We start from the raw sequence: 12,160 nt of genomic DNA, 5'->3' as shown, positions 1-12,160 counted from the left end.
TCTTTTCCTTAATGTACTTGAGACAGAGGCCCAGAGACAGGGAGTAGATAGGAAGAGGAACAAAGGGATCAAATGTTTCTGGGTCAAAGGATCAACCAAAACCTAGTTGTAAGAAGAAAAGAACTTCAGTTTGGGGATCTGGTCTCCTCTTTGCCCAGGGACATTTTTTCACAAAGACCGAACCTTTGAGTTTGGAGCCAGTCATAGCCAAGTATAAATATGGCTCTTGTGGACACCATATTATTCTGAATATAGACTACACACCAAAAAATGAAATCACTTTTAAAGCAAAATGTATTTGTAACTAGACACTGAAAAAAATAATTATAAAGCTGACCTCAGAGTTTATACAACCCAGCTTTTGGTAGGGAAAAATGTAGCCCATATTTTTAACATTATAGTCAGTGTGGAGACGATACAAGATATTCCTTGTATTATAACTATTGATGCTTAATACTGCCCCTTGGACTTTTGGGGATCACCTATATATGTGTTTACTTTGACAGTATTTTACATTCAGATGTTCTGACTTGTCATGGTAAACAAGATCCATCCCATCTCAAACTTTCAGACATGTGGAGCTAGAGGGGAATATTGAATATTCCTTGTCCCAGCCCCACCTTTTCCTCCATATGCCTGAAAAGCAAAAGAAATGAGATGTCATGGAGCCCATATGTGTGTATGTATGGGCTCCATGGCATATATGTATGTGTACACACACAAATAGCTTCCATTTCCATGAAGATGCAAGTATATATACACATACATACATACATACATACATACATACATACATACATACATACATACATACATATACACATACGAGTGTGTGTGTGTGTGTGTGTGTGTAGATATGTTTATTACCAATAGATGAAATTATATATCCATTGGCCATGTATTGGTACTCTGGTCAAGTCAATACAATGGAAATTGCAAGTAAAACAGAAGACAGATGTTTGCTCTCTTCTGTATAGTTAAGAGTTTTCTGTGGTAAACTAGTACCAATGTTGGGTGATGGTAATAATCATTCCTTATTTCTTTCTTTTCTCTCTCTCTTTTTTTTTTTAAGCAGAAAAAGGACAGTGCTTTATATTTTACAGAATGCCTCTCATGTTTTGAGAGGCATTGTAGCCTATGGCTAGGGAACTGGCCTTGAAGTTAGGGACACCCAGGATGAAGTCCTGCTTCTGACATATACATTGGTTTTGTGACAGTGGGCAAGTCATTTAATCTCTTGGCGCTGTTGGCAGCTCTCTGAGATTCCCAACTTGCCGACAGTGCCAGTCTGCATTGGTAGAAGGAGTTTCCTTATGTGTGTGATCCCTAGACTAATGAAATCACAAACCCAATCCCTTTTACCTACATTATCACAAGATACAACACAACAGGCTTTGATTGTAAGTTCCTGCTGTGTGTAAAGCACCATGCTCCTGACCACCCTGTGAAGCAGACAGGACAGGGATTATTACTTCTGAAACAGGAGGAGAGGGACTCTTGGCCAAATTAAGTGGTATGACCAAGGCCACACAGCTGGTGACCAGAGTGAATTAGAATCTAGGTCACCGTTTTCCTTGCTTGGAACACTTTCATGCTGCTACTAATTGTGAAAGATGACATATTTAAAAGTCATTTTTATCTAGCACTTGGCAATTGTATTGCCCGCCGGCATTGCTTTTGCTCACCAGGCCAGAGTTACCTTTCACTAACACTTTATTCTCCCTGTGCTAACTTTTGACTTGAGGTGCAGGGGGTTTACAGGGCAGAGCACATGTGGATCTCTGTTGCTTTTTCACTTGGTTATCTAGCAGCCATTTCTAGATTCAGCTACAGGGTGCAGAATACTATTCAAGATCCTATGGAAGAACAGTCCGAATAAGATGCGCTCCTTGTTCTTGGGCAGCTTGAAGCCTCATGGGGGAATATAACCCACAGACAGATCATCAAAGTTAAATGCATTATCTAGGTGAAGATCAAAGCTGTAGGTGAGGTCAGAGCAGAAGATCATTACCTCTCTAGCTGGGGAGCAGTACCCCATCAAGTATGGTAGAAGGGACTCAAGGAGCAGACATTTTAAAGAAGCGGTAGTTCCACCTGCACAAGATACCGATTTGTCCCTTTCTTTCTGCTCACAGAGTCATTGCCCCAGTCCAGTCCCTCCTTACTTCCCCCTCCCTCATCATAACAGCCACCTGACTTCCAGGTATTTTCTCCTCTGATCCATCCTCCACAGCTGTGGGCACAGTGCACAAGTCTAACTGGACCACTCCCCTCTTCAAGGGCCTTCGGTGGCTCCCTGTTTTACCCAAGGGCTAAAATACAAACTTCTCATCACGTCATTTAAAGGCTTTCATAGTCTGATTGCAGCCTAACCATTCAGGCTTATCGCTCATCACTGTCCTTCTTCACACGTGCTTCAGACAAACCAGCCTCTTTGCCTTGCTTTGAGTTCAAGATGTCATCTCCACCTCCAAACCAGAATGCCTCCTACCTCACTCACGCCTCTGGGAATCCCTAGTTGCCCATTCTGCTTACCTATTGACAGAGATGTGGCCAGAGGGGGAATTGGTTTTGCTTGACTATGCATTTGTTGCCAGGGTTTTGTTTGGTTTGTTGATGGGGGAGGGGAAGAAGAAAAAACAGACTTTTCTTAGTTTTAAAAAAAATAGGATGGTACAGGTTGTTTGGGATTTGAGGGGGTGTTGGATTGGGGGGGGGGGTTGTTTTTGTTTTGGGCGGGTAGGAATTCCTAGCTTCAAGACTCAGTTCTATGCCACCTCCAGAAAGCCTTTCCTGGTCCCCATGGAGGGACGGAGTGCTCCTTCCTCACACTGTCATCTTCTCTGTACATATTTTGTCCCCTCTCCTTGAAGGCAGGGACTATTTCTGTTTGGTCTTTGTATCCCTAGCACCTTGCTTTGCACATAGTCGAAGCTTAATAAATGCTTGTTGGATTGGATTAGATTTGATCAGCTTCATGCAGGAAAAAACTTTGACTAAACTGGGACCAAGACCAGATTGGCTTTCATCCGGTGCAAGCACAAGTCACTGTTGGCCAAATAAAAATGTTCATTGCAGCTGGGAGTACTCTGTGCTCCAGCCTGAGAAATTGTGCCACTTCTTTAAGGAAACAGAATCAGATGAAACCATTTGCATTCTCAGAGTCTTTGGCACTAGGGAAAACAGTCAAGCGCATCACGTGTAAATAGAAATCTGTTTCCCATTTTGGGTGCGTGTTTCCTCATTTCCCTTGCCACTCTAATTATCAAAGATATTTTTGTTTTTAAACAAAAATTGTCTCCCACGCGGGCCGCCTTCTTTCTGCGATGAAGTGGAAACGATGAATTAGAATATCCTAATCACTTCTCCAGCAACCACTGCCAAGGTTATAAACATGGGATTATCCCAAGCAAAGAAAGCTTAAATCGTTTAAGCACAAAACAGGCCAAGACTTCCTCAAAGAAGCCCCATCTCTTTCCACTGCTACATTGGCATATGCACACTACAGAATGTCCAAGTTAGAAGGAGCCTTAAAGTGAAGACCATCAGAACTGGGGAGGACTTTGGAATACAGATTGTCAGAGCTGGAGGGGACATACAATACAAAATACCAGAGCTGTGAATGACCTTAGAATACAGACTGAGTTGGAAAGGACTTTAGAAACCAAGTCTAAAACCCTTTCCTCCATTTTATGGAGAAGGAAACTGAAGGTAAAGAAAGTGAAGTGATTTGCCTCAGACCATGTAGTATGTTGTACAACTGAAGCCCACTCTCCTGGTGCCCAAGTGCTGTTTACACTGCCTTTGTGTTGGCTTCATTTGGTAGACATCTCATGGTTTCCTGCTACCTACATTTGAGTCCTCTGTCTGACTTTCAAGGCCATTCCCAATCCTGCCTCATCCCACTTCTTCATCCCCTTCTTGCAGTCCTCCTTTCCACATGGCCTACATTTTACCCAGACTGGATCGATTGTCATCATCTGTATCGTTTTGCTCTTGTTTACAGCCTCTCTGTTCCTAGAATGCCATCTTCCCTCACTACCCATTGGTGCCTGCTGAAATTGTCCCTGGGCTTTAAAGTTCAATAGAAAGAAGTGTAAACAATGGTCTGCCCCCCAGCTTAATTCTCTCTTTGTGGAAGAAAATGGTGAACATACTTGACACATTAAACAATGTTGTGAGACACTATGGCTTGGTACAGCGTATAAATGCTGTAGAATTCAGAGAAGGGGGAGGTAGCATATGTGAGGTGGGATTAGTTAGAGAAGGCTTCATAGAACAGATGGTTCTTAAACTGGGCTTTGAGAAAAATACAGCATTTAAAGAAGGTGGAAGAGAGCGTTCTAAGCAGGTGGGCCTTGAGGATTAGCTTTTTAGACAGTTGCCCGCATAAAATACAGTCTAAAGTCTTCTGAGAAGGCCTTCTCCTCTCTGTCCCCTAAATATCCCCCATTTGATGTTGTGAAAAGAACATGGGATGTGTAATCAAAAGACCTGTGTTTGCCTCTGATTCTGCTACTTCACTAGCAAGTAATTTGAGCGAGTCATTTCTCTTTTCTGGGTCTCAGTTTTCTTAACTGTAAAATGAGAAGCTTCTCTAAGAGGATCTCTAAGGGCCCTTCCAGCCTAAATCTTAGGATGCTGTGGTATACAACACTTTATGTATGATTCATTCCTTGGTGCTAATTAATGCCCTCTCCCTGTGGTCCTCTTGAAATATAGATATTTCTGAGACGACTAGTGGACCTAGTGCATGGGTTAGGAGTCAGGCCTACTTTAGCCTACCTGACTCCACCTCTAATGGATTCTGTGACCGTGGACAAGCCTGTTTCCCTCTTCGAGTTTCCATTTTTCTATTTGTAGCAAGAGGAGCCTGGAGTAAATGATCTGCAAGGTCCCCACTAGCTCCAAGTTACTGTGAATATCATATGCAGGACTTGTGAGAGCATGCCCTTCCCTGACAGGAGGACAGCATACTGGACCTGCAGTCAGGGAGACCTCAATTCAGTCCTGACCTCAGACACTAGCTTTGTGACCTTAGGCAAGTCACTTCACCTCCATCTGCCTCCGTTTGCTCACCTATAAAATGGAGATAATAATAGCACCTATTTTCCAGGATTGCTGTGAGGAGAAAATAAGATAATATTTATACAGTACTTTGGGAACCTTACAGTGTTATTTATAAATGTTAAATGCCAGGATAAGAACACCGTGTTTTAGAAAAAGTAGGGCCATCAAAAGGAGTTAAATAGACATAGGTAATCAATAAATAGGAAATTGAGTGCAGGGGCAGCAAGACTTGCCCCCTGCAATTTTGTCAAAGGCTGTTTTCATTTTGCAAACAGTTCTCTGAGCATATTATCTCATTTTTAAGCTGACAAATTAGAAGCAGCAGAATAGAAAAAAAGGAGGTAGCAGTGAGCAGCAAAGAGTGGCAGCTGACAGATGGCCTGAAAATGAAGGATAGAAATCAGATCCAGAAACTGGAATCCTAGATGCCTGGTGCCACAGCCCCACAACCAGCATTAGAACCTGAGGGTTGTAGTGCTCCCTGGCCCTGTCTTTGCAGTTCACAGAAATGGGTTAGAAAGCCAGCCTTGCATTCAGGATGACCTGCCTTAGGGTCCCCCTCTGACTCCCACTGGCTGTGATCCTCAGCAAGTTGCTTAACTTCTCAAAGCCACAGGAAACTCTTACGACTAGAAGTTGCCAGTCTACATTAGTAGAGAGAATTTGCTCACCACAGAGCTTATGCCAGTGAGATCACAGGTCTAGCCTCTCTCCCCTCTCAAAGAAAAGGGAAGGAGGTGCTAAACCATGTTCAAGAATCCCAAGGGTATAGGATATGCTTCAGAAAGATTTTCATTTAGAAACCATTAAATTAGGGAGCAGCTAGGTGGCACAGTGGATGAAGCACCATCCCTGGATTCAGTAGAACCTGAGTTCAAATCTGGCCTCAGACACTTGACACTTATTAGCTGTGTGACCCTGGGCAAGTCACTTAACCCTCATTACCCTAAACACACACACACACAGAAACCATTAAATTAAAAGGGTTTTGTTCAAGAAGGTAATCATGAAGGGCCCCAATGTGCTCAGTGATAAGGGGATAGACTTCTTTCCTTATAATGCAGGTATTGTGTTTGTTACTCAAGAACACCATAAAGAATAGAAGAATTTTGGCAAGGAATTACATCTTTGCAGAAAATTTTTAAGAACAAGATTTGAGTCACCTCAGAATAATGGGGTGGAAGGGGAGGAGTTGCTGTTGAATCATTTTTCAGTTGTATCCAACTCTTCATGGCCCCATTTGGGGTTTTCTTGGCAAAGTTACTGGAGTGGTTTGCCATTTCCTTCTCCAGCTCACTTTACAGATGAGAAGACTGAGGCAGTTAAGTGACTTGCCCAGGGTCACATAGCCAGTAAGTATCTGAGGCCAGATTTGAACTCAAGAACAGGAGTCTTCCTGACTCCAGGCCCAGTGCTCTATCCACTGAAGTCTCCTTAAAAAGAATCTTAGTATAACTGTTTCATTTGATGGTTACCTCAGAAAGGTAGAAGGCCTCACTTAAGGTCACACAGTTAATAGCAAAGCCAGGATCCAAATTTTGGGTTTCTGAATCTTCATTTGTGGTAGAAAGCCTAGGATATGACCATCTGAAGTGACAAAACTGTTAAATTCAGAGAGAGGCTATTTGCATTGCAAAAAGATCCACAGCAGGGTTTCTTTAAATAGCTAGCTCTGTTTTTTTAAACAGTGCGTGAAACTTTTCAGGAATAGGCATTCTTTTCCTGTAGAGCAAGGCATACTTATATTAAAACATGGTATGCTATTTCCGTTAATAGACCCTTGCCTAATAGAAGTTTGATCTAATATTCAGTTCAAGATACATGCACTAGCCATGGGGAGATAGAATTAGTCTCTGTCCACAAGGAGCTTACTGTCTACTGGGGGAGGCCACAGTCCCAGGTAACTATAATGTCCTATTAGATACCTGCCCCAGAGGGGTATAGGACAGGTTATTATCAATCAATACTATGTGGCCTCCAAAGGGACAGTGTTTACTCATCTTAGGGATCAGTGAAATCTTTATAGAGGAAGTGGCCTTTTTCTTTTTGGATAAAGAGCAATAAGATAAAAAGCCTTCATTGGGTCTATTCTTCCTGGATATGCCACAGATAAGACTTCTACTTGATCCTTGGTTTATGTAAATGAAAGTGCTGTAAATGTTCTTTCATGATAGGGAAACCTTTAAGCTAGAAGATTGCTTAGCTCTTTCTTAGCAGGTTGATTAAACAGACCTGGTTGTTCTCCTCTCCCCCTTCCCCCCCCCCCAAGCCTTGGAGGGTGAGAGTATATGGAAAAGGAGTAAAGAACAATGAACAACCTGAGAGGGGGAATGAGAGAGCAGGAGCCCTAGAGAACAGGAGAGTAAAAGAGTCTGAAGATGAGTGGCTAAGAGAGGTTACAAGAAATGGCTGGCGATAGCTATTAAATCCGGGGCTTAGAGGCCTGAGAGAATGAAGCCCTCGGGGGTCAGGCCAATCCTGGAGACCCAAACAACAGTGACTTGCCTCTCTGACAGCTTGGTGAGCTAAGACAACTGTGCCCACCAGTGTTTCAGCCTGGGGGGGGGGTAGAAACAAAGCATAATTAAGTAGAGGGCAGACTTCTTGGGAAGCCCAGCAGAATGGGTCTAGGAGGCTTAGGGTTGAGCCTAGTTAACTGAGCAGAGAATCCCATCTCTAAGACTTCTGTCTAACATCAGGAGTGACTTCTTATTCCTCTAGTATATAAGCTCCTTGAGTGTAGGAATTGTTTCAGTTCTTGTATTTGTATCTTTAGCACCTGACACAATACTTGGTATATAGTAGGTATTTAATAAATGTTTGTTGGTTGAGTGATTAGTGGACAAAGCCGAACTCTACAACTACACCTTTGCCTGTGGTTGCCCACTTCTATATAGTTAATGCCTGGATCCTCAGAGTTTTTCCACTATTTGTTTGTCTGTGGCATGGCTGGTGATTCCCAAATAAGGTAGAGAACATTGGTTCATTCAGTGGACGTGTATTGAAATCTAGAAAGTCAGGGGCCATGTCTGATCTAAACTTTGTGCAGCACTGAAGAGAGGGCTCCGAACACAGTAGATACTTAATAAATGTTTATTGAACAGAGTACTTAACTATGTACAAAGCATTGAGGATAGAAGAATGAAAAAATGACATAGTCCTTACCCTCAAGGAGGTTACAAATGAAGCATGTACACTTCATTCAGTACTTCATTGAATCCATGATGTATCAGATCTCAAGTCATCCATGCCTTCTCCTCTTGTGCACTTCTTGTCCATGTCTTTGGAAAAAGCCTCCATAAAGGAGCTACCCACCACACTGGAGACATTCTCTGATCCTTTTAATATTTCCTAGATATTAGTGCATCATTCAAGCTGTCAGTCGGTTATTCCTCATTCTCAGTGCATGACTGCTCCACCTCCTTTTCCTGTCGGACACTTCCTTGATGGTAGCTTTTATGCCCTTTCTCATACATACATCAGCACTGGTAACTTGCTGCACCTTATTTACATTTGCCATATATCTCTCCATTACCCTCTGGGTGACTTGTAAGTTTGATTTTTCGGAGATCAGAATGGACTGGGATTTGTAGCCCTATAATGCCACTTGCAAAAGACTGGTGTTACAAAAAGGGCTTTTGTAGTGTGGAGCAACTTAGAATCATTAAAATGAATATGCAGTTTCCCAAATGCAATCTAGTTCACTCTCTGTCCCTTATTCAGTTCTGGGCCCAGCTCAGTGACCATCTGCTGGACCTGTCCTAAATGTATGTACAAGTGTGCAGGGTTAGTGGGCTGTGCATGTATGGTGTAATCTGGGTAATATGCACATACACAAATAATATACTAGAATATTCTTAAATGCATATGAGATGACAAGTAGAAAAGTTCAAAGAGGAAGGAATAATTTCTAGTTGGGGAAATCAAGGAAGTCCTCAAGGAGGAGAAGGCACCTGAACCTAGTCTTTGTTTGTTTGTTTGGGGGGTTTTTGTTTTGTGTTTTTTTGTGTGTGTGTGCTGGGCAATTGGGGTTAAGTGACTTGCCCAGGGTCACACAGCTAGTAAGTGTCAAGTGTCTGAGGCTGTATTTGAACTCAGGTCCTCCTCCTGAATCAAGAGCCAGTGCTTTATCCACTGCACCACCTAGCTGCCCCCCTGAACCTAGTCTTAAAGTATTTTGAGCTAAAGCTAGTGGAAAGAATTTTCCCCAAGCATGGGGGGAGGGGGCCACAATTGAACAAAGGTGGATGAGGACAAGACAAGATCGGGGAGCATCAAGTCATCCTCTTTGACTAGATGTAGAGGTAAGTAGCATGAAATAAGAGACAGAGCAGAGAGGGGAAAGGGGCATTGACCCACAGTCTGCAGTCCAGAAAGAACCCTAAGACCTGATGTAGTTTTGAAGTGTGAAGGACTTCTAGAAGCAGGCAGTTGTCTTATCAAAGTGACCTTGGTGTCTTGTCCCTGTCCAGACTGAGAAGATCCTGGGGGTGGTATGTCTCCAACCAGAGCTGAGCACACTGCAGCAGTAGCCCCAATAATCCCACCCAGTGGTTATCAAGAAGCCCTTTATGACCCTGAGAAGGATTGGGGGATGCTGTGGGTCTGATGTCCTAGAGAAGGGATTCTTCAGCTGGGGAGAGGGGAACCTACATTCTAGACAAATAGGAAACTGTAACAGCTAAGAAGAAATATTTACTAACTGGCCCTCAGGGAGCCGAAAGAGTTAATGCCATTCCAGCCTTCTCCCTGATAGAATCGGAGGCATTGTATCACACATTATTTTTAAGCCTTTATTGTCGCTGACTGGGCCTATTCTTAAGGGTTCCCTGTTCAGCTACCTTTTCTCTGCCCATAATAAAGTGTGTGCCTTGTCATTTTTCTTCTTTTTGAAATCTCCTTTACACCCTAGGACTAGACCAATTATTTGCCAGGAGCTTGTTTGATGTCAATATTGTTCTGCTTAGACTAATGACTTTTTTTCCTCTTTGCCAATAGACATGAAACTGTTTAGCTGAATCTCCATTGGGCTTAGGAACCATCTTAATGGCCCCGCTTAATGAACTTCAGTGTATTTGTTATGCTGTCAGAAGCAATTTGACATTGTTATCAGAGTCCTTTGGAGTAGCCCAGTAAATATTCTCTTGGGCAAAAAGCAAACGTCCCCTCCTCCCTTTCCCCTTCATTCTTCTCTCCCCCTCACTCCATTGTGCATGTCTCCACAGCGTCTTCCTCCATTTGATGAAGGTAGATCCAGACACGACATGGTTCATTCTGAACGAACTTCACTGCCCTCTTCTGTATGAGCCCCCACACCCCAGCCTCCACCCAGTGAGCTTGAGCGGGATGGCCAAGCCCAGGACAGAATACACTGACAATGTGCTCCTCCTGCTGGCTGAGCTGCAGGGCTGAGGGGCTCCCTCTGGGAGGCCAAGCTTCCTGCTTCCCGAATGACACATCAGTGCCAGCTGCTGACTGACTGCCTTTCCCCAGCACCCTTGGGGGCATGAAAGGCTACATGCTCTCCCAGTGCTAGCCATCTCTTCTGCCCCTGAGCCATTGGACCCTGAGAGTGGCAGCCCAGAGGCAGCCTTCAGAGAGAAGAACATGAAGTGGGGGGAGATGGGGGGGATGAGATGGCCCATCGATTTATAAATTGATCGATCACACAACTGCTCAGAAATTGGATTGAAGCAAAATAGCTGACTGTTATTTATATTTTACACCTTGTGTTTTCAAATGACATTGTCAAGCATCTCTCAACAATTTAACTCCTTGATACACCTCAGTCATTGGGCTGAGCCACATTCCAGGAGCACGCCACAGACTGGACTGCCCCACTTCAGAGGGCTTGGTTTGTTCGTTTAACATCTGGCAAGGACAAAACGACCTGCTTTCTCCTTCCTGCATTTTTGTGTTCTTGAATGCTTTGTTCAAGTATTGAATCCATGAAAGTGACAGAGGATACTGACTTTCCATTACATAGATGTGGAAAACATCTCCTTTTCTTTCCACCTAAATAGTGACACTGAACCTGTTGGTTTTGTTTTTCAGCACTTTGGATCCACAATAAAGATGTTATAATCATTCACACTTTGAAGCCTGCTTTTTAACCAAGTGACTCAAAAAACCCCACAGTACAGACATTTAGGTATGTTTTAGGAGGACTGGAAATAATGCTTTTTCACCTTGTTAAGTGGGTTGAAGAAGACTGAACATAGTTTGCCAAGGTGGAAAGGTGGTACAAAGGAAAAAATAATTCCCTAACAATGAAAAACATAAAAAAAAAATCGGGAGGGTTTGGGATTGAAACATTTTAAAATATTTTATTGCTGCCTCTTTAGTAAAAAATAAATAAAATAAAACAGCACATTCATTTCCCAGCATACCCTACCCACCCAGCTGCAGCAATAGCAGCAGCCATAAGCCCTGTGTCCTAGCCCCCTTCTGACCCCGCCAAGCTCCTGCCCTAAAAACCCAGGCTTCTGATTGGCAAGCATTCACATCTGGAGCCAGATCCACAGCTTTCTCCATGTCTTGTCAATGCACATGTACCCTTCTCACCATTCCTACTTCCAACCCTAGCTCAGAAAGCAGTAATCAAACTAGTACTACTAAAACATTCCCTCTCTGGCCACTACCTCTCTCCCCCCCCCCCCCAATAGTTGTTGTCTTTCCATATTAGAATGTAAACTCGAGGGCAAAGACTATCTTTGTTGCTTGTAGTTGCCCACGTGTTTAACATACTGCTTGGCACAAGTAAGCACTTAATAAATGTTTTGGGTTTTTTTCCATTCATTGAGCCCTCCCTATAATGAAGAAAAATTGTTAATCTAAATTTTTTTTTGGGGGGGGGTGAGGCAATTGGGGTTAAATGACTTGCCCAGGGTCATACAGCCAGTAAGTGTTAAGTGTCAGGCCGGATTTGAACTCAGGTCCTCTTGACTCCAGGGCTGGTGCTCTATCCACTGCACCATCTAGCTGCCCCTGAACAAAAATTGTTAAGCAAAACTGGCAAAGCACCCATGTCTGACAATATATATAACATCCTGCACCCATAGTCTACCTCTCCTGAGAAAAGGGAGGTATC

General features: G+C 43.2%; 1 protein-coding gene across 2 annotated transcripts in view; it reads left to right on the top strand.

The window, feature by feature from the left end:
- The window catches only part of TTI1 (TELO2 interacting protein 1), a 47,668-nt gene extending 36,526 nt beyond the window's left edge, over positions 1-11,142 (top strand). The window contains exon 8 of one of the 2 annotated variants that reach the window (XM_043989817.1): positions 10,296-11,142. In XM_043989817.1, coding sequence (XP_043845752.1) covers positions 10,296-10,482 — 187 coding nt within the window. In that variant the 3' untranslated portion in view covers positions 10,483-11,142. The other variant, XM_043989818.1, reaches the window with a different exon arrangement.
- Positions 11,143-12,160: the final 1,018 nt, after the last annotated feature.

Source organism: Dromiciops gliroides, chromosome 2 (assembly GCF_019393635.1).
Source record: "Dromiciops gliroides isolate mDroGli1 chromosome 2, mDroGli1.pri, whole genome shotgun sequence".
Classification (NCBI taxonomy): Eukaryota; Metazoa; Chordata; class Mammalia; order Microbiotheria; family Microbiotheriidae; genus Dromiciops; species Dromiciops gliroides.
The sequence above is the reverse complement of the archived record's forward strand: the minus strand, read 5'-3'. Positions and strand labels throughout refer to the sequence as shown.